The sequence below is a fragment of the Agelaius phoeniceus genome, chromosome 13, assembly GCF_051311805.1.
Source record: "Agelaius phoeniceus isolate bAgePho1 chromosome 13, bAgePho1.hap1, whole genome shotgun sequence".
Taxonomy (NCBI): domain Eukaryota; kingdom Metazoa; phylum Chordata; class Aves; order Passeriformes; family Icteridae; genus Agelaius; species Agelaius phoeniceus.
The window spans coordinates 256,526-279,202 of NC_135277.1; the positions used below are offsets into that span (position 1 = coordinate 256,526).

The window sequence follows — 22,677 nt, forward strand, 5'->3', positions numbered from 1 at the left end:
TAAGTGCTTCATGGGGTAAACATCCCTCCTGCTCAAAGTAGTGCCAATCCTAGACCAAATATCCCTGACTTTGAGCTCTCACCTGCTGGACCCCTGTCTTTGTTTTCTTGATTAAGAAGCTCTTTGCCATCAGAAATACTAATTGGGGTTCTGGGAGAAACATGATGCCTGGTTTAACCCGATCGTATTTGGAGCAGGGACAACTGCTTTACAGCGTGTCTTACAAAAGGCTGGAACTTGGTACAACCTTTTCAGGAAAGAAAGAACAACACACCCTGCTGACATACACCATGTGAGCTCCAATGCTGTCCAGACATACAGACAAACCAAGCAATTGGCCACTCTGAGAAAGCCAAAGCCAAGCAAACACAGAGAATAGGCTCCCTCTAGTTATTTGAAACAGTTAAGCCACAGTGACTTGTCCTTTCCCATTTCATCCTTCCCAAAACTTTCATTTTCAGAACAGTCTTCTGAATTTCATTCATCTTCCAGATTACACCAAGCAGGATGTCTTCATTTTCGCAAGCTGCCTTGATCACATCAGGCAGAAATACTTGGTAGTGTTCACTGATCTCCTTTGGTTCCAACTTGTCTCAGCAGCAGGAGCCATGCAAGAGGAGGGGTGCTGTGAAACCTCTTTAAAAGTATCCGTGCAAGAGCTGGAGAGTAAACACCGGTTCAAGGCACCTCCTACAACAGAGCTAGTGGCCTATAACCTCACAGACTCACACGTTGGTTGTCAGGCAAGTAGCAACATGGAGCAGAGATAGTGAATTAGCAGAAGCTCTGTCCGACCTCTGTCACCAAACCTTTCCAGAGATACAGGCAGGATGGGATGAAGCAGGTGATGCCACCCTGGGTAGCATGATGCCCATCCCCTCTCCCGCAAGCCAGCACCACCCACCAACAGCAGACGAGTAAGAGCTCTGGAGAGACACATTCCACAGGCTAATGTCTCAGAAAAGGTGAGCCTACCTGTGCCAACATCACCATGCTTGGAGGAACCACGAGACCAGCCTAACAGAGAGGTTTCACAACAGGAGGTCATAAGGCTACCAGCACTCCTGACATGATACACCAGGTGCACTTCCTTCTTTCCCACCATACACTAGGCCCTTCCAGCTGACACACAGCTGTCCTAGCGTTATTCTTGTTTTCATTCTGCAAATCTGCAGTGTAGAAACTGAGGACTTAAGCTGCTGATGCTTCATGATATGGAAGAAGCATCAGCCCCCAGTCCAGTGGTATTTTCCCCCTGATCCCCACTCTCCCAACAAGGAGCACGACAAAAGGCCTCAATGTCACCACAGAGTTAAAGGCTGCTTTAGCAGCACACTCACAGAGCCATGGCTTCTGCCTCTTCCCCTGGGACAAGAATACCTCAGGGGAGAACAGAGGCACCACTGAGCAGTAACAGGGTATGAGTGAGCACATAAGTCACAAGGAGACAGTGGAGGAAGGTGAAGCATGTTTGGACACCAGATACACAAACACAAAAAAAACCACAAGAAGGCTGAGAGGAGAACGTGTGCAGAGAAAAGTGAACGTGAGCATGGGGTTAGAAGTGTGAGGGAACATCAAATCCAGAAAGCAAACATACCATTAGTCGGATGCTTTGCAAACGACACAGAAAATCGTTTTACGGCTGGCATAGACAAGAGCTCTGAGGAAATAAAAACAGATCATCTCAGTTAACAGCCTGCTTCAAAGGATCCCCCGACCTTCATACACTTGATTACGCTTTCAGGTTCACCTTCCTGACCCCCACAACAGCTGCTCCCACTGGCACTGCTGTGGCATTCAACACTCTGCCTGTGGGTCTGACTGAAGCGTTCTGCATCTGCCCAGCCCTGGCACCACCCGGCCAGGGTCTCCCCAACATGCACACTCAGCCACACTCTCAGTCACCCTCAGCCAGCCACTCACATCTCCCCGCCACACCAGGCTCAGTCCAGTGCAGAATGCAGCCAGGCCATGCTCACAGCCACCAGAGCACACGTCCCAGCGAGCAGCAGCACCACAGGAGGACTGTTCTCAGGATTCGCCTCTGCCCAAGGAAAACAAACACTGTTCTGCAGAGGGACTAAGGAGTTCCAGCAAAGGTACAGCTCAAAACAACCTCTTAATGCAAGCTATACAGAGCTATTTATGAATTTAAAGGTAAATCACCTGAGTAGGGAAGAAGGAAAAGACCCATGAAGACATGCCTCTACAGTTCTCTACTCAGAACATTTCAGTACGGGGGAAGCTTTGGGATACACCTGTCAGAGTGGTCCTCAGGCTTCTCCTGGCCATGCCCAGGCCAGGCCAAGCTCTCCCATACAAATCACGTATCAGAAAGACCGTGCAAGGACAGACACTGTGCATCTAATGGGGTGCAAACAGATAGGCTTTAAAGGACATGGAGTAGGCTCCACATGCACACACACGCACACACACACAAAAAGGCTGGAAACTTTGCTTTTTTCCCCACACTGGAAATTCCTCAGCTATAATGAAAAAGAATGGCCTGGATCAGACCATCTATATGTGGGATTTGATGTGAGACCCCAGCCAATCATACCTTTTACAGCTATTGGGGATCTTTCAGGAAATAGCAGAAAACCCTTTTATTTCTCTTTCATGTTTCATGCATGCATTCTCCCCAGCGCACAGGGTGTGCATGCCTATCCCCTTCATCAGTGCACCAAAGCATGCTCCATACTCCCAATGTGCTCCTACATGCAGTGGCTTGGCCAAATAATGTATCTAAAACTAACTCTCACTGGAACTTCCTCCTCTAGTGTACCAGCCCTAAAAATTGTTTTTCTTTCTTTAAACTCAACAAACAGCATGACAATCTTCCCTACACATGCAATCCCTTGGAAGGTCTAAGCCCTGCAGCTGCAGTCAGCTGGTGACCATCTCCAGCTGACCCACACCTCCCCTTGCCCTGAGGGCACAACAACTGAAATGGCACTGACCCATTTACTGGATCCCTGGCTTCAGGCAAGCCAGCTTGTAATTACAACCATCCAGGGACCTTCCCTCAGCTTGAGGTTCAGAAAACTTTCTGGTGAAGTGTTCCTTAGCCCTCCTCCAGCTCCAAGCATAAAAGACTTCAGAAATAAAGGCCCTTGAAACTTCCCTGGAAAAAGGCAAGTTAACATTGGTGAAGTGCTATATGCCACACACTACACCTTGAAGCATCACAGCCATGAAAAACTACCAAAGAGTTCATGCCAAAATGTGCTGCTTTTCAATGTCATTAGTCTAAAGAGTGTGGAATAGGTCTTAGAACAAATGTTCTCCAAGAGTCTGCTGTAGCTGCAGTGCCACTGACTGCAACCACGTGTAGTGATGCTTGGATTCAATTCCATTGTTCAGCACTGCGGTAGTGCCCATTTAAGCAAAAACATGCAGATCAAGGGCTCATTTCACATTCCAAACTACTTTCCCCAGAAGCTAAATGTTTTTCTGCTTTGTCCTTGTTTTCCCAAGCCCCTGACACCTTCCCTCCAAATGCCCTTACTGCAGCAAGGCACTGACAGCACAGGGTCTCAGGGCATGCCAAGGAACATGAAAACAGAAGTATGACATCAAGATTTATAATTCTGAGCTGTGTTAGACACATGCTAGTCTACTAAGTCTGCATTTTAGGTACTTGAGGGTACAACTGCATCTCAGCACACAGAGATGCAGTTGGGATTTGGTGAGGGAAATCACTTGTCACTGAATTTAGACTTAGCAGGAGCACATGGCCTCAAATGCCTGCAGCCTGCTGCAGGCATGTCCTGCTACACAGCCTGCAGAGGCAGGGAGCCCAGCACCAGGACTGAGCAGGTCTGTTCCATGCCCACCTGGGCACAGAGCAGTCTCTGATGCTTTTCCCTGAGAATCAGTGCTGCCTTGGGCTCCCACTCCTTGCAGAGTCAGGAAAGAACAGCTGCCAGGGCCTTTGCTGGCCTTTTCAGAGGCTCCACTGTGACTCATATCGTGGTTTTGTGCCAAACACCATCAGCTTATTCTGCAACCTGTGAGTAGCCAGTACTTGCTGCCTGGGGCAGCTCAGACTGGTACACTGGGGTTGAGAACTCCCATCTCACCCTCCCCTCCACCATCATTCACAGCCCAATGTGTGGCTGGGAGTGCCCTGAGGAGGTGAGAACCAGCTCAGCTTTCTCTTATACAAGAAAAGCAGCACAGGCAGCTAGTGTACATAGTGGCACCTACAGAGTTCCAACAGGGCTGACAACTGGACAACATCTCTCCATCCTGATTTGCTAGGCCATTTTCCTTGCCTCAAAACTGGGCAAAAATCCAGATGAACCAGCCTCCTGTCTTTCCCAAACTACTCCCTTAATCCTCTTCCCACTTTGAAATCCAGCAATGTTAATGTTCCTTACAATCCCAATAAGAAAGGCACTCAGAATCTGCATTGAGTAAAATATCAAAAAGATAAGAAATCCAATACAGACAACCTTACATCCATCCATTCAAACGCTGGGAAACCTTAGGTGGATTTCCAACCTTGTCAGAGTATACTGTGCAAACCCTGCCCACAGAGCTCCTCAAATCAGTGCCTCAACAAATGGTATGTGAATCAGTACAGAATCAGAAGAGTTTGAGTGAGTGTCTTTCCTACCAGGACCACAGTGGACACTTGCACTTGTGCATTACACCCTCCAGCTGTTCGAGGACAGCTCAGTCTGTCCCCTGTGCCCCAACTTCCTTGCAAATAACAACCCTCTGCTGCTCCCTGCGCATTGCACCAAGGGCTGGGGGCAGGTCAGGGTGCAGCTGCAGCACCTGCAGCCATGGGCATAGAGTGTTTGTAACCTTGGCCCCAATGCCTTCACCAGACTGTCTTGCTGACCTTCCTGGCAGTTTTTGCACAGCTGCACAGAAACAAGACTTTCCAGTACTTCATCTGCAGTACTTCATCCACGGCAACTCATTTATGTCAGGCATATTGCCCTTGCCTCCTGAGAGCTACCTCAGACTGCCACGTGCTCAGCCTCTCTCTAGTGCCCATCTTAACCATGCCCAAGCATATCATTCTGTCTTTGGGATGGCTCCACCTTCCATGGGGCAAGGATTACTGCCCCAAAAAGAGCTTCATTTTAGCATCAGCAAGATGATCAAGGTAAGCAAGATGATGTGATCTGCTGGATTTCCCTTCCAGGACAAACTGATTTAATATTTGGACCAATAAATTCCCCTTCACAACAGCCAAGTACTATTAAAACATCAGACCAAAATCAGACCCCAGCAACACCACACATCAGCCTAAAACTCCTCTCACAACGTTAGGTCCCTTCTGTCCTAGCAAGAATCATGATTTCTTGCGGCATGGTAAAATTTACCATTGTAGATGTGATGAATACATACATTCAACTGTCACTGTTTCCAGCAGTCCAAGTCTGTGCCACAGGCACATTTTGAGACACCAGTGTCCACAAAGTACCACCCTGCTGCCAGGGAACACACATACCGTCTTTGTATGTCAGGCTGCTGGCAAACTTTTTGCCATGGCTGCGTGCGTAGTCCTGGAGGTTGGGGGCACTGGAGGAGCCTCCCAGCACAGTGGTGCTAAACAGCCCGGTGCACTGTGACCCTGGAAAGGCAGGGAAGGTGTTAGTAACACATACCCACTGCATGCAGCTACAGAAAAGCAGGGTTAGTCAAAGGATGAAGGATGAACTGGCCACTTCACAAGCAATTCAGGAAAAAAACATGATGCCTGGAAGCACAGGGAGGCCGTGTTCTCCATTCTAAATTCCACAGCGCCAAATGCAGAGCAGGTAGCCCAAACCTCAGCACCATGGAAGTTCCTAACTTCATCCAGGGGTTTACTTCCATTTGGCTTTCTTGCCCTGACCTAGGGGAAACATCTTCACTCCTTTCAGTCAGCAAAGCTACACACTGATGCCAGAACACTCAGGATGCCAAACCACTGATGCTCATGTCACAGAGGTTCATTGCTCTTTGCCCTTTCTCTTTGGAGAGCTCCTTTTTGTGTAGGACACTGAGAAGAGGAAAGAAGTGTCTGATCTGTGGATCAGCCAGCGTGGATTCAGCTCCAGTCAAACAAGCAGGGAAAGTACTGTGACCAGAGGGCTTGTTCTCACAAGCTCGTCCTTCACAGACAGACTTTACTCCTCATGTCTCACTGCTCCAGCATAGGAGAAATGGGCCCACAACCAGCCTTGCAAAGCACCAGACGTGCACACAGCATGGAACTTTACCTACCCAGAGTCAAGGAACATGGCATGCAAGGTGGAGGGCAATCTCATTCCTGGGGCTTTGGCTTTGCTTCTCCAAGGCACAGTGCTCTGAAGACTGACTTGGCTTCCCGTGTTATTTAGTGAACACCAGGCATTTGAAAGAAGATTCTTTCAACTGACTGAGGAAAGCAACTGTGAGTCGAGACAAAACCTTATTATGGGCCAGACACAGCCACTGATTGGCTGTAAATTCTCTGCAAACAGTCTTGCTGCTGCATTCTGTATTGACTGCTCAAACCAACATTACTCCTACATACAAAGGGCTTCCAGAAACAAGCAGATTGATCTGGTCTGCCAGAGCAAAAACCTGCAACACAGAACAGTGCAATTGTTACTGCTCTGAAAGAGAACCTGCCTACACTGGAAGCAGCTCTTGATTCTAAAATATGGCAGCATAGCATGATTTAGGTTGGAAGGAGACTGAAGCTTCTCTCCCAACACCCCAGGAGGACCAACTCAGATCAGCTTGCTAGGGTTTGTCCAATCAAGTTGTCAATACCTCCAAGAAAGTAAATTTCACAACCTCTCTGGGCCCCTGCTCTAACATCTGGCACATTCACGGTGGGTGAAAAATCTGTTCCTCCTAGCTAATTGGAACTTCTTGTGCTGCAACTTGTGTTCATTGGCTCTCCATCAACAACAACAGGACTTTGGGGACAGTCTGTCTCTGTTCTCTCTGCAATCTCCAATTTAGGTGGTGAAAGAGCATTAAGGTCTCCAGTCCCCACAAGTTCCAATCTGAACAAGCATAGCTCTCAGTTTTTCCTCCAGTGCCATGTGCTCCAGGCTTCCCGCCCGTTTCCACTGCCTCCAAGTGGGTTCACAATCCTGACATACCCCAGGGAGCCCAGGGCAGGACAGCAGAGCTTCAGGCACTCACGAGAGGTGAACAGAAGGAGCCAGACCCCTCAGCTGGACAGCTGTACTCCAGCTGAAGCAGCCTAGCATCCATCACCCTTCCCTGGTGCGAGGACACACAGCTGCTTCACATCCACTCATTGCTCCTGGGGACCCCGGCTCTGTTACTGCAAAGATCCTTAAGCCAGAGCTTCTTTGGAGAAAACACAGAGATCCTGAGTATTAAAATGTTCTTGTATAAGCTCAGGCTGAGCTGAGGACATCTGTTCCTGGGGTGACCAAAAGGGTCCTTGTAGCATTGAGCTGCAGCTGGTCCCCCATGTGACACTGCTGGTGGCTTTCCACAGCACAGACCAGCACATACGTGCCCTTGGACAGAAAGGGACTCTTGCCTGAAGAGTCACTGATACACAAACCTTAGAAAATTTTCTCCTAATGCCTTAAATTGATGCAAAATGCTGACTCAGCATGAACTGGAATCTGTTGGAATGAAAATGAAATTTTGTCATACATCAGACAGGACGATGCTCCCAATAGCTCTTCCATGGTTTAAAAACAAACAACAACGAAAACCACCCAACAGAGGCATTTACTGGCAGATAAAAATTGAACTTTTTAGGACTGTATGTCTTGAGCATCCTTGTGCTGTTAATCATTAAGCTAAGGATACCCCAGTGTTTCTGCTCTCCTGCTGCAGACAGAGGCATTAAGCCAGAAGAGAATTTACAAAGATGACTTTATGGACAACAGCAATTGTCTACAGGGAACTCCACAAGACCACTGTACCCAAGTAACCACACACACACACACACACACATATCCTAAAAACACAACGTCCATTTGGATTTAAATGTAGCAACACTTGCTAGAAATTACTGTACATGCTGGATATTTACTGTGCATTGAATTGTCACGTGTTCATTCAGTATGTCAGATGTTTAAAAATAGTCATTCTTGGTTTCCCTCTGGGAATCTCAGCATAAGGCTTTGTGCCACTGGCAGTGCACCACCTCTACTGCTCAAATAGCCAGCAGTGATTTTCCTTCATTTTGAAGGGTTCTTGTAAGCAAAGAAAGGTATTGAAACATCCCTAGGCTTTTCAAGCTAGAAGCACATTCACTATGGCAAACAATCCACAGCAGTGCACTTGATGCTGCCCAGAAAAAACCTGTCACACTCAAAGCACAGACAAAGCAAGGTGCAGCCACCTATTTTCAAAGGAGGAATTACATTTTTTTAAATTAGAGTAGAGGCACCATTCTGGAAGGTATAGCAGCAGGGCAGAGCTATTGCAAGAGCTCTCTCGTGCCCCCTGCTCCTGCATGCCTACACATGGAAGCTTACACCAGGACAGATATTCCATTTTCCAGAGATAATGACAGCCAGGCACTGACTGACAAGGTCAGGCAACAGGAGGTATGCTCAGCTTCAGAAAACTCAGAAACAGCAGGTAGTGCCTGAATGAACCCCCCTTATAACCCCCCAAAGCTGCTGAGACAAGTATTAAAGACAAAGCTCAAGCTTCTACAGCTCTGTGTTATCTCTTAGAGAGAGAACACATTTCAAATCATAAAGGGACAAGAAATTAGACTTCTAAAAAACAAGCAGGAAAGGCATCAGGAAGATTCCTTGAAGACCTTGACTTGTACAGGTAAAGGGGCACGGCTCTTCCTAGCAGGCCTCAGGTGAAAAAAAACTCACAGAAACACAGATATCCTAATCACCAACTGTTGTGCAAGCTGGTGAGGTACAACAGGTCTTTCCTGCTCAATCCTTCTGTACCTGCGAGACTCCACAGAGGAGAACTGTGGCTGGGCTAGAGGTCTACGTCACAGATCAGATCTATCAAGGTTTTGTCCCTGCAGAGCTTCACAGGTGGAAGAGTAACCAGCACAAGCTTCCCAGCAAGGCACATGAAGCAAGATTCTGAAATCAAACCTGCCAGGATCATATTTCAGATTTCGTTGTGAAGGAAAAGTAGTACTGTACAAAGGTGTGGAAAAGCAGTGGTCTTCTCTATTGCCAAAACAGACATTCCTCAAAAACCTGGAAAAGGCTGTAGTCCAAGGGCTGTAATATCTGCTTTCCAGAGCCCAGGCCTTCTGGTAGTCGCACATTCAAACAGTAAAACCAGTTTGCAGTACCACTTGATGTACCCAGTAATTCTCCAGGCAGATGCACCTCCTTGACTATGTGCCATTTCAGAAATTCCCATATTCATCCATATGGACTCACAAAACAGCCACAGGTTTCTTCAAGCCTAAGCATGGCAGTTTGTCACAGCTCACTGAATCTCACAGTGGCACTGGGAAAGGCAGAGATAAGTGAAATAACACATTCAAAAATTACCATGGCCAAGGATACTGTCCCTTTATGAAAATAATATACATCAGCCATTCCTATTTAGATTTTTCCAGCTGGCTGGACGCATTAGCTGGCAGACTCCGGGGATACCTTCTAGACACTCAGAAGAAAATTCTCTTTCCTTGGTAAGAATTAGATTCCAAAGAAGCTGCTCATTCAAAAGTGGAAAAGAAATGAGCAGGCCTTTCAGAAGTCTCTTAGCTGCGGGTTGTCCATATAATAGATTGATGAGTCAGAACTGCTGCAAGTCTGCAGCCATGCTACAATGCTAAGAAAGTTTAAAGAAAAAGAAAGTGGGCATGACTTGGGCATTATCACCTCCTCTCCTCAAGACACAGGTTGTACAGCCATCTCTGAAGCTCATGACAGCAAAGACAGCTTTTCCAGTTTCAAAATGGATCTTGCTTCAGCAGAAATATTTCAGGAAGAATTTCAACTGTTCAGACATAGTTTAGGTTAAGATGACATGGAATGGAACAATCAAGGACAGAGATTGTCAAATGCCCTGAAATATTCTCTTCCACTGGCTACCACAAGACAAATGGCTGACCAAGGACTTCAGCTCAATTAGAGAGCTATCAAACATTCTGATTCCATACAACAGATCTTTATGAAACAAAGGTAGAAACGGAACAGTCTCACACGAAGAACAGCTTTGCAGATAAAATGATTTTTGTAGAACAGAAAGCTCACTAGTTCTCACTTAAAATCATCTCTTCCTACTAAGTTGAGAAACGTAACAAATGAGAGCAACAGAGAAGCAGAGGCAAGCCTGCAGGTTTGCAGGCAGTTTGCCCTGTTGCTCCTGTACTGGAAAGGATGAAAAGTCCATCTTGTGCTGCTAGCAGCTGAAGAAGTTTGTACACAAAAGGTACTGACTGAGACAGTCTCTACAGTGGTCTCAACAGGAACACTGAGAGAAGACACGAAACACACAGAGGCATACAAGGAACTGAAGCCAGATGCGTATGTGGAGACACAGACTAATGCCCATGGAAATAGAGTTACAAGCAAGTAGGCTGGTTACAGGTCAGGTACAGTACCTAATCCACTCTGCTTCATCTCAGAAGACTGCCTGGAATAAGTGCTGAAGAGGCGATAACCTCCTGATTTAGAAGAAGATTCAGACAGCACCTGCAAAGACACAGTGTAAATAATCAGCACCATGCTCCAAGTTACCCACTGCTATCAAAGCCTTTAAACATCAGTTGAAGGTAGAGAAATGTATATCTCCTCCTTAAAATCACCATTTTCAAGAAGCACAAAGGTAGTCATATGCTAGGATTGTGATAATGAATGCTCAGGTGTAATTTCAAGATTTTGTTGAATTGTGGAACAATGGAAATCTGTAAAGTATGATGGGACTCATAGTGAGCATCTTTTCTCCCAAGACTCTTTCTGAGATCCCTGGGACTCAGTCTTCCTTCTTTAGCAGCAGGAAATCATATCCCTTTTAACTCAGTATGTGCCTATCACAAAGAGCCTCCGAGTGCTGCACGCAGAGGTGACATTGTGAGAAACATACAGTGATGGAAGACAGCTAACAAATACCTCAAACATTAACTCTGCTGTTTTCTGGTTCAGAAAACTGATGGCAAAAATGCCTTTGAAATCCCTCTGAAATGAGGGACAATTCCAGAGTACTCTGAAGGTAACAGTCACCTGCTGACTGTGACACTGGCCTTGTGACACAGAACAGCCTCGAAGGAGAGATGTTAGAACAGTAAAATTAATTTTGTTACTTCACCAAATCAGTGAATGGGACAGTTCTAAGCCCTGATAGCTTAAACATCCTGGATGAATCCACCAGTGAGCAGGGACCCCTAATCAGCATGAGATCTTAGATGGGATGGAGGAATGTGAAACATGGAGCTGCCTTTGTGGAAGGCAAAGACTGGAGCCTAACAGAAGGCAAGATGTCATCACAGCTAGGTGGTGAGGTTGCATGTAATCTTATACTGGCTACACCAGTGCCTCTACAGATCATGTAATTCAAATAATGCTTGTGTTTCTCAAGCATTTCCTTACTTGCTCTTCTTCATCAGTTCCTCTGGCCTGTGTTCCTGTCCTTCCTCAATGAGGAAGAGTTTCAGAGGTCTGCCTTCCACAATATCCCTCTTTGCCTTCTGCAGATCCCTTTCCCAGAATCAGCTCAGACTCTGGCATGTTAAAAGAAATGCCAGGAAACCAAAACCAAGGAAAAGGCCTTTGCAAGAACAAGGACGGGCACCAAGAGCACGGTTACCTCCATGGATCCCGTTTTCCGGCTCCTGACCAGCGGCGATCTTCGCTGGATGCTGACGGGCTCCGAGGGCTGCGGGGACTTCTGCCGAGCACGGTCTGCCTCATCGCCGCCCTTCTCATGCGAGAGGTCCTCCAGGCTGCCTTGGTCGGCCTTCTTGTCCTCGTTCTGCCGTAAGGAAACACTCCGCTTGTGTCCACAGGCACCTGGCCTTTGCCCATGCTGCCCCACACCAGCTCCAGCTTGGATCTCCTGCTCAGGAGGCACTCACAGTCCCAGCAGCCACCCCGACAAACCCAAACGGGACAGACACAATGTGCCAGCTCCCTGTGCACGCTGCCAGCAAGGAAGCTTCTGCAGCAGGGCCAGACAGAGCAGGACAGTGCCCAAGTGTCCCCTGGGGCTGGCAGCTCCTGCCCAGGTGTCTGCTTACCTCTGCTGAGGCTGGTCGAAAGCCAAACCCCGTGGGTATGTTCCTGTCCTCCTCACAGCCTTTGACACCAGGGCTGAAGTGCAGCTCCACATGGAAACGCTCCTCTGAAGAGGGGTCCTGTGAACACATGTCACAAGGAATAGGTCAAGAACAAAACCCAGTTAATCCTACCATCAGCCCAGGCCAAGGTCCCACCCCGCTGTGCTGGCCAGCACGCATCCCAGGCCCATCCCTTGGAGGGAAAGCAGGGGCAACAAGCATGAACAGAATGGCTCCAGGTTTGTCCCATCCAAAAGGACAGCCCTCATCAGCACCCAGCTGAAGCATTCTGACTGTTGCTGTTTTGAGACAACAGCCACAGAGGAGTGTAACAGAATCAGGCTCTATTTATATATATATATATATATATACACACATCCCCCTAAACCCCAGCTCCTTCTGACCCACTCCTGCTGCAAACCCAGTGTATGCCAGGACAGGGGGAGACTGGGTCCTCCCTGGACCTTCAGTCAGGCTGATCCAAGATTTAAGCAACTGTCTCTAATAATAATTTTTCATTAACATTTTTTAAAGGAAGACAGAGTTTTTACAGTATCTGGCACTAATGATATAAACCCACCTTGACTGACTGACACATCCACACCACTCGTGAGAGCTCTAGTCACATATTTTTTGACAAGCATCACTTCTAACATTAGAAGCTCACACCAGCTCTGTGAATACAAAGCTCTAACTCTGTAAGGTGTGGGCTAAGGGGCTGCTCCCCTCACCACTACAACCTCCTGCAGCACAAACCCAAATCACAAGGTCTGATGATCAGGACATGCAGTTTGGTGGCAAACCTACTTACAGCCAGCACCCTCAGCTCCCACATTCTAGCTGTTTATTAAATTATTCTCTTTACTTCCTGAAGATAAGAGTTTACACTTCCCTAACTATATAAGCACACTTTCAGAATAAAAAATAGTTTATGGATGTGGAATTTCTGGATATTTTCTAGATATATTTCAAAAATACAAATCAAATGTCACTCAATTTTATTTACTTTTTTCCTACTGCTCACTTGCAATTAATACTTAAAAACAGCAAATAATTTTGACTAGAAAATACTTTAAAATAGTCAGTATTAATTACATAAGTTGGGTATTATACTCAGAGTGTTACTGCTCTTTCTGCTTACATGCAACAAGCATTAACTGGGTCACTGCCTCCCACATAAACTAAAAACTAGCAGTTGTGTTAATGATCCATCTGTCATTGCCCACAAGCAGCAAGAGCTGAAGTTACAGACTTCCAACTGAACTCGTCTCTGAGGACTGCCTTGCAACGGGGCAGGAAGCATTGTATCCTACTGCTCTATCCCTCACCTTGTTGTTGTCCTCGTAGAGCATGATAACAATCTGGGTCATGTAGTTCAGCTCTGAGATAGCACTCAAATAGTCCATGGCTCTCTTCCACTGCTGGTCTTTGTTTTCCTGATATATATACACACAAACAGTCGCATGGGATAAGCAACAGCAGACACCTTGCAGCATTCAGTGAAATGGGACTGAGAGAGTTCCTCTCTCCACAAGGTAACATTGTCAGGACAAAAGCACCTTGCTTAACCTGCATGAAGAAATGACCTTGCAATGTGGTGGGGTGCTTGCAGTCAGGAGCAGCTGCACAGAGGGATGCTACAGCTGCCCAAGCCACCCATGTGCAGATGTGAGTTGCAAGCCGCTGTGCCACGCTGACTGAAGACAAGCAGAGCCCACAGCAGGTTCCCAACACAGCCATTCTCAAACTACAGAAACGAGCACAAGGGATGAACTTGTGCTAAATAAGGGACCAAGTGAAATGCTGTTACCTGACGCTGAATGAAAAATGTGGAGACAGGCTGAAGCACTGGGCTCCACAGAGCAGGGCAGCCCACCCTTCACTGCCTCCCAGCACTGCCAGGAAATGGGCACACCTGAGGTGCCACCCATGATGCTGTGGAGCAAATCACCACATTGATGGACATGAACTGAACCCTCCATTACAAAGAACCCAGATGCAGCCCAATATCCCTGTGTTGGCAACACAGCATCCTTGGGCACTTGAGTCAGGGAAAAGGGAGCATCTTGTTCAGTGAGTAATTTAGAGGCACTTTTCTGATCACTGTCTACAGATACGCTAAGCTGCCACAGACACCAGAAATCATGCCTGTTAAGGAAGTCCAAACTCTCAAGGCATTTCAGACCATGCTTAAAAATGGGAAGGTAAATCAGAGAGCCTCTTTAAAGCAGAGCTTTTCTCAGGGTCTGCATACCAATTCATTCAGGAAGCAGGTGAAGAGAGAGCAAGTGAAGAGTAAGTTAACTGGATGAGTTAATCTCTAAAAATTGTCATCTGACTCTCTGGTAGAGAGCACATCCTGTGAATTTGCAACCTCGACTTGCTTCCTTTGTAAGAAAACTGACTTTATTGACTTAGAATTGATATAAAGACTATAAATACAGGACTAAGCTCTTAAAATAAAGGGTTGAAGGAAGCAGGAAGGAAGAAATTCACTCATCCCCATTGCCTCATACTGCTCTTCTCCTAGACAAGTAAGTGGTCTGCCCACCTGAAACCAGCAGGACAGATCCTGGAGAAAACATGTCTCTGTGCAAGCAAGGGAGGCACTGAGGAAGAACAATCCCCCTACATGCCAGAAATGCAGGAAGCTGCAGCATGCAAACACAGCAGAGATGGAGCTGGCCAGATGCCACTGATGCACAGCATTCGTGGCAGAGCTGGCTAAAGGGGCAACCTACAAACGTACACTGTCTGCCTTGGAAAAGGCTACTGGAGAAAAGTAGGGAGGCTTACTGTGTGAGCATTGCTGGGACACTTACATCCAGAAGGCCCCCGTAGCGGAAGATACTGAGCAGGGAGTGCACGTGGCTCTCACTGGTGAAGTACAGCCGCGTGCGGACGTGGCGACCCGGGGACAGAACTCCTCTTGAGTACCTAAACCAAAATCAGCCCACAGTTACTCACCTGCCAATCAACTGCCGTCTGCCACACAGCAGCACTTCTGTACACTTAATGGAATGACACAGCCCCACACTGAGAAATGTCAAAGGCAGCAGGACAGAACAAACAATGGGAGCACTGGGCACAGGAGCAACAAATTTTGTGGAAGCCTGATGGAGACACACAGTAGGTAGCTCATCACTCTACACTGGCCCTGTGCAGGGAAATGCCTGGATGAGGCATCACCATCCAGCTACAATGGGTACAAGCCTTTGTGGCCCTGCACTTCTGGTATGCAGTCTCAATGTGCCTTCTCCATCTGCCCTCTAGTTCTGGGAGCACCAACATGCCTTCCTCCTGGACGTCCTTCAGTGTATACTCAGTACCTCCTTCCACAACAGTACACTCTTCTGGCATGGGAACCTCCCCTGCTCCACAGCTGCCCTCCCCACTGCCAGCAGCATGCAGCACAAGCCTTACAACGGATGTAGTTTGTTGACAGACTCATCTTCATGAGTTCTCTGTAGGTCCAGCTGGATCTTTTTAATGAGAGGAAGACAAAAGCCAATAGCAATCTCCAGTTTCTCCTCCTTATTAATCCCATATTCCTGCAGGAACAAAATAACAGATACCCTGAGCCCTGGTTCTTTGCCACATCCTCACATAAAAGGCCACTTCAGTCCGCAGCACCACTGGGTAAGCAAGGACAAGAAGAGAAATGTCACTCAACACTTTTCACTTTTTTTTTCCCCACGTATTGCAGGGGGTAACAGAGGACTGAGACTTCTGAGAACCCCAGTTATGTCTGGACGTGACTATCAGTATCCTTCAACAGCTGAGAGGTGCAAGGACCATGAGCGAATCTCAGATCTCATGACATGCAAACTTACACCCTGAGCTAGCATGAGCATTAAAGCAACAACTGCTATTGGTGAAGATAAAAGCTGCAGTGTTATGCTGAAAACAGCCAGACTGCACATCACCAGCAGCACTGAAAAAGTTTAGAGACCACTTCTGCTCTACAGGGGCAGCTGGACCTTGCTGGTAGAAACTCATCCCAGATAAATTAAACTTTGTCAGAAGCAACTCAACATTGGAAACTGAAAAAGTCCTAGTTTGACAAGAATAACAAACTTGTCAGAACTTTAACACAGAAATCTCCCTTCACTTCCACAACCCTACATGTGGAGAGGATGCAATGTTGCTGTTGCACACACACACAGCTTGGAGCTGTGCTGTGATGCACTACAGCAAACATGGAAAAGCTGCTGCATCAGCTGCTCATTACTCTGACCTTGCTAGAATCCTCAACCAGAAGCCCAGCCCTGCCACATTTCAAGTCATAAATGGTTTTGGCCTTATACAAACACTGAGACAGATCTGAGAAACACCCTACTGTGATAGGCTGCCTTGGCAGTTAATGTGCAAGAGAATCGAGACAAAACACAAAGGCAAAGGCTCAGAAATTGGTGCCTTTCTCATTCTCATACAGGCTCTACCTGGCATTCTCATACAGGCTCTACCTGGGGTATGATCACATCTGCCAGGGCTTTGGAGAGCTTGAAGAGTTCAGTTGTGCCTTCCAGTTTCAGTGCACAGTTGTGCTGTACATCATACTTGATGCAGTCGTATATATCAGGGATCTTGCTGATGTCATAGCGCCCATTCTTCATGCGGAAATCTCGCTCCAGCTTACTCCAGCGTTGCAACATCAGTTCCAAAGTCTCACTGTGGTACAGCTGCAGGTCTAAAAAGCAGAGGACAGCAAACAACATTCACACCCTAGAACCACAGAATGACAGAACCCTGGTTATTGCTGCAGAGATTTCAAGTGGCAGCTGTGACTGAGTTCTCCCAGCATGAAAGGGCTCCAATTCTTGTGTCACCCATAGGAATCCTAGTCTGGAAAAGCCACTGGAACTGTTGCAGGAGTTTTAACCTGCAGCAACAGGTTACTTCTGAAATGCTTGAGAAAAGTGAAACCGTTTGCCTAGTTGCTTAGGTCTGCCATAAATGCACATATCATTTCCTTTACATTACAGCTCTCTTTAACAGTAATTGAAAGTGGAGCCTTCCACATCAATAGCACATACAGAATTACACTTTACAGTTTCTTTGCTACAGACAACAATAAGCCCTAGTGGTGTTTGGGAGCTCTGAAGATGTAACAATAAATTAATCTTTCCCAGTTCTGTTGCTCACCTGCAGATTTTGGGTCTTCCAGACGTTTTCGTATCTGGGAGGTGAGATTCTCAATAAGGGTGAACACCTGGTTACAGACCTCAACTGGGTTCTGGATAAATGTCATGGAGTTGAGCAGAGAAGCACTGCCTGTAGGTGCTAGCTGAAAGAAGATTCCAGCAGACATTAGCTAGTCCTCACAAATGGGGAATGCAAAATGTCTGTCTTTTGCAGCCACACTGCTTTCTGACTTGGGACAAAAGCTGTGCTCCCAGCTGAGCACAATAAGCTGGTCTATTCCTAGGAGGAGTCAGGCGTGTCTTAAAATCTTCCTCAGGATCAAACTCAGAGGGAGCAAACAACCGCTCCCATTAGACTGGACCTCCCTCCACCTCCAATATCCACTCTAGTCTCATTTTGCTTCTGTGCTTGAGCAAAAGGGCTTCATTTTAAGTAGGTCTTTGAGATGACAAATATGTTCCTTAAAGGATTTCAGTCCAGTATTCATATTTCAGAGCTTGAGAAAAACAGTATTTTGGGGACTTGCTGGAGAAGCAGGAATAGTGCTTTCACTGGTTGCTGTGCTGCATACAGCCCATGCTCTCTACTATGCAGCTATCAGAACCTGACAGGACACAGGACAATTTGTAACCAAAAGGTCTGTTCACATGTGCATAGAGCACGGATCTAGAATCCAGTGAGGCACACTCCCTGCCCACAGCAGCTGGGATTGATGTGAGCAGCATGCAGGAGCTCTTTTAGCATACTCACAAGAACAAAATGAACTGGGAGTTATGAAGGGAGAAAAAGGCACCATGATCAGTCTTGAAGGGGACAGCAGAGCAACACTGAGGACTGTCACTCCAAGAAGGACAAGGGCTATTAACCTGCACACTTCCATACATATCCTGTCATTTTGACCAGAACTGATCTCAAACTAACTAAACCACTGTCCACATACCACAGACTTCACATCAAACCACTGCAGCGATGCTATTCTCCTTTCAGATACAGGGAGCAATGAAGCCACACTGGTGCTTTACCTTTTCATAATCCTCTTCACAGAACTCAGCATCCTTCTGCATGATTTCATGCAGTCGAGCCTTCACTCTGTGCTGACAGCTGCTAAGGGAATCACTGTCACTGTCCAGCAGACCATTCATGTTGGCACTTTTCACCATCTGCACCAGGATGGGGGTCAGCTCTCCTTCCAGGGCCAGCAGACCCTAAAGCCACACCACATAGGACAAGATTTCAGGTCTGTGCAACCACGCAACAAAAATTCTGGTAGTTTCATGGCCAGAACTCGGGCAACTTAAGCGAAATCTCAGCTGTCCTTGAAGGGCAGTTTTACAGCAACGTCCCCTCCAGTCAGAGATGACTCTGGCATGGTTCTAGAGCTGTTCAAGCAAAGGACAGCTCTGCCTGCGGCAGCCCCAGATTTATCCAGGCAACTGTTGAGCAAGTTCAACTATCAATCAGCTCAGTTTGCTTGAAAATACAGTGAATGCTCCAAAGACCAGCTAAGGCCACCGCAGGATTCCCCTTGGCTTTAGCTGCAAATGAACCTGTCTCCTCCCCAGCCTCCACCCCATACCACACCAAAGACATTTCATTTCCCTTTTAAATTCAGCAGGCAAAGAATAACCCCTCTGGCTGGGCAGCCATGCCAGAAACATTCATTCTATAGGCAATCAATACTCAGCAGCACATCTGGTGTGCTCTAAGATCAAGCGCCAGCAATAATCCATACGTAACTCTTTCCTGACTGAGAGTCCTGTCCTGGACAGGACATTAAAGGTGACAGGTGTGTGCAGATACACCAGATGTTCAGTACTGCCCCATACACCTGCTATTAGCCCAGTGTACCCCAGTCCATCCAACAGAGAGGAGGAAGATCCTAGGAAAACTCCTTCCTCATCACCAGAGGTTTTCCTTTAGAACTGGCATATTTTAAGAGTAATGAACAAACGGATGCCCAAAAGAGAAGAAAGACCTTTGCAAAAGCTGCTGCTGTCATCTGAACTCTTCCCTCATCCGAGGCGTAGATCTTGAGATCGTGGCGATAAGTGCTGTGCAGCCTGAGCAAGCCACAGCCAGGGAAACCAGCATAATCGCCTGGAACCAAGGACAACTCAAGATTTATATTCTCACACCTGCAAAATTATCAGCTGGATATATTGGTTTAGACAAACAAACTTTATTGTAGTAACAAAGTTATGTAGAGAATTAGTCACTTGCATAGGCAGCATTTATGCTGCTCCAAAATAAACAGTTCTAGCTATACACAAGGACTAGAAATGTAACAAAGTCATTGCTTAACTTGGGAAAGTTCATTTTGAGGAAAAAAATGAGCATCCACCCGTTAAGTCTGATGCTGCCCAAATTCTGCAGCAAACTCTACTGAACACCCTGTAGTAGTTCTGATAGCCTGAATACCTTGGTGCAGAATGAAGATGCAAAAAAAAAAATCACTTCCTTCTGCTTAGTTTCTGCTTGAGAGCAGATCCTGCAGCCCTCAGAACTGCAGGGAGGGTGGTTCAGCAAGGAAGTTTCCAAAGCAGACCCTGTACAGCTACAATTACTTTGTGGCACAAATTGCCAGTTTATTTCTCATGTCTGAGTCAACCACAAGAGTCAGATCAGTAATGAAGGAAAGTAACTCATGAAGCTCTTGAGTCTGACCTCCAAAGCCAGTGCAATGGTCACTATTTGCTGCTACCTGGAATCCCAGGGCAATTCTGCACAGTACCCAGTCACACTGTGTGACAAGACAGGAACACTACTGCCAGCTCAGAGCTCACAACTCAGAGAAACACCCTGACAGACAGGCACCAGCCAGAAGTCAGATGTATATCTTGGGAAAGCTGCCAGGCTTTCCCAAGACACACTGAAGTTTAACAGCAGATCTCTCAGGTCAGCTTAGGGATCTGGGTACAAAACCCACCTGAATTATTTATCCCTACCATGCCAACTCAAAAGAACGAACACTAATCCCAGAGGCTGTATACAGCCACAGACGCCTGAGCCACCCTCACCTGGGCTGGGCAGCCTGGCAGCCATGGGGCAGGCCCAGGGGGACCTGGCCAAACTCACCTTGGCCTCCAGGATACATGCAGCGAAAGGCCCGCCCCAGCTCCTCAGCCTGGACTCTCCCTGCGGGGGTCAGCTCTCCACCCCACTTCAGCACCAGGAGAAGGGAGGGGGAGGACTCTCGGCGAGCGTCTAGAGACAAACAGGTATTCACTCCATCAGAGCTCGTATCTGAGCTTGCAGAGCGAGGAAAAGACGTTGTCATCAGCACCCTGCACACAGTTCTCAACATAAGCCTGACCCAAGCTCCCCAGGAAACAAACCAGCAAGTAGGAAATTCAGAGTCACTAGTTTTTGAAGGTATAGGATGACATTTATAAAACTGGAAATGCAAGCCCTGTAGAGCCAGCCAGGGTGTACTGGCATCCCCCTGCAATCCTTCCTATGATGTGAGCAAAGATAAGACGTGGGTCACCAATTCTGCTAGCATGTCCAGAGGCCTATACACAGAGGGTACCTGCACTCACACCTGAACTCTGGGCTTAAACATCAGGTTTAGGTAACACCATTAGGTTTCTTTACCTTCATCTTCACTCGCAGCTTTTGGATGCCCATGAGGAAGATAGGTCAACTGAACCTTACGGTTAATGCCAGAAAAATGTCCATACCTGTCACAAGGGATGGAGAAAAAAACATTGAAACAAATCAACTCCACCCAACCTTTGTCCAGAGGCCCCCAGGCAGTACACAGCAGAAGTATAGCACAAGCAAGAGACTTTCTGCTACAACACCCATAGCCATGGAACATGATTTTTGTCATCTTCCTGTGACCCAGCATAGACCCCCACAAAAAGCCAAACAGCTCCCTCAAACAAAATTCAAAGATCCATTCCCTTACTCTTCTACCAAGAGCACTCTACGCTGTCATTCCTCACGGTGGCTTTAAACTCTTATCTACATCTTTAACAAGTGGATTAATGAGATCACAGAAAAAAACACTCTGGCAGATGCTTTGAGGATAACCATGAGGAGCAGAAAGAGCAGAGGAGGGAATCACAGCAAAAAGTCCTCCTCTGTGCTCCAGAGACATGGCCTGAACACAGATGCTGGCTGTGTGTGCCACAGCTAGCTGCAGTCCTGAGAGGAACCCTATTTTGTTTAGAAGTTGTCAATACCACCACATTTTTATTTTGACTGTACAAAACCTCAGGGGACACAAACATCTTTTCATGTTTTCCAAGCTCTTTTTTGCTAAACTTTTAGCACCAGGACAACTTTATTTAAAACAAGTTTTATTCCAATCATATCAAAATGCTTCCTATCAAGACGGTCCCTCCAGGACCCCAGTTCCTCTCCTGCAGCAAAGAAAGCTCAGCTTTGTCTCAAGTTGTTTAGCCAAACACCAGACACACTTGGGACAAGGATCAGCAGGGTTTTGATGTCAAGGAGAAAAAGTGAGGAACGTGGTGCCTTTCCTGTACAGTTACTAACAGGGGACAGAGGAGACCCCAGTCTCTGGGCACCAGCTGGCCAGGACACCAGCAGCACAGCTTGTTTCCATATCACATCCTCTGAGGCAAACCCACAGTGCCCTGAGATAGGAATGCTTACATCTCCAAGACACTCTTCAGCTGCTCCAGTTTGGATTTCCTCTCCTCAATTTCACAATCACTGTGGGTTCCCAGCTCCACCACAAGCTGCCGTGCAATGTCCAGCACTTCCTGTTGGAAAGCAGAGAGCAATTCTGCCTCAGACTCACCAGTGTCCTCCTGCAAGGCCTCCTAACAGCTTCACCCCAAAGCAGGTCCATGCAGACACTCCTCAGAGGCATGTCATTTCATAGGACACAGCTCAGGAAGGACAAACTTTCACACTGCAGTTTGCTTCATCCTCATGCTGTACTACAGCCCTGTTGAGAACCAAGCAGGTACCTCCAATTGCCCCACTTCTTAGCATGGAGCCATCTGTCACCAGAGGCAAGCACAGCTGGTGGGCAAGCTGCATCAGGTCATCTCCACCCCACAGTGTGGGCATCAGGCAGCAGAAGTTTCCATTCTGCTCTCCTGCTGTCACCCAGCTGAATGGGCCCAGGGTGCAGAATGGGACACAGAGCATCTGTGACAGACTGTTGCCCTTTTGGAGGCTTGTACCCTCCCAAAGAATTGCCTCGCACCAGGATCTGTATTACCTGCATATCCCATGTAGTAACCCCAGAATGCACTTCCTCACCTGTAGTTGCTCTGGTTTCTTCAATTTCAACTTCCCTGTCTTGTAACCATCATATTTCTCAAATAATTCAAAGAACCTGAACAGACAAA

General features: G+C 47.1%; 1 protein-coding gene across 8 annotated transcripts in view; it reads right to left on the minus strand.

The window, feature by feature from the left end:
- The window catches only part of PPIP5K1 (diphosphoinositol pentakisphosphate kinase 1), a 42,094-nt gene that overhangs the window by 8,750 nt on the left and 10,667 nt on the right, over window positions 1-22,677 (minus strand). For 3 of the 8 annotated variants that reach the window (XM_077185583.1, XM_077185579.1, XM_077185580.1), the window contains 17 exons: window positions 22,589-22,664; window positions 21,971-22,080; window positions 20,942-21,027; window positions 20,423-20,551; window positions 19,323-19,444; window positions 18,370-18,552; window positions 17,348-17,489; window positions 16,669-16,892; window positions 15,626-15,753; window positions 15,025-15,139; window positions 13,531-13,638; window positions 12,164-12,280; window positions 11,734-11,898; window positions 10,532-10,622; window positions 5,474-5,596; window positions 1,601-1,663; window positions 976-1,017 (listed from right to left, as the gene is read on the minus strand). In XM_077185583.1, the coding sequence (XP_077041698.1) occupies window positions 976-1,017; window positions 1,601-1,663; window positions 5,474-5,596; window positions 10,532-10,622; window positions 11,734-11,898; window positions 12,164-12,280; window positions 13,531-13,638; window positions 15,025-15,139; window positions 15,626-15,753; window positions 16,669-16,892; window positions 17,348-17,489; window positions 18,370-18,552; window positions 19,323-19,444; window positions 20,423-20,551; window positions 20,942-21,027; window positions 21,971-22,080; window positions 22,589-22,664 (2,024 nt within the window). The remainder of the gene's footprint in view (window positions 1-975; window positions 1,018-1,600; window positions 1,664-5,473; window positions 5,597-10,531; window positions 10,623-11,733; window positions 11,899-12,163; window positions 12,281-13,530; window positions 13,639-15,024; window positions 15,140-15,625; window positions 15,754-16,668; window positions 16,893-17,347; window positions 17,490-18,369; window positions 18,553-19,322; window positions 19,445-20,422; window positions 20,552-20,941; window positions 21,028-21,970; window positions 22,081-22,588; window positions 22,665-22,677) is intronic. The other 5 variants (XM_077185584.1, XM_077185581.1, XM_077185582.1 and 2 more) reach the window with 4 other exon arrangements.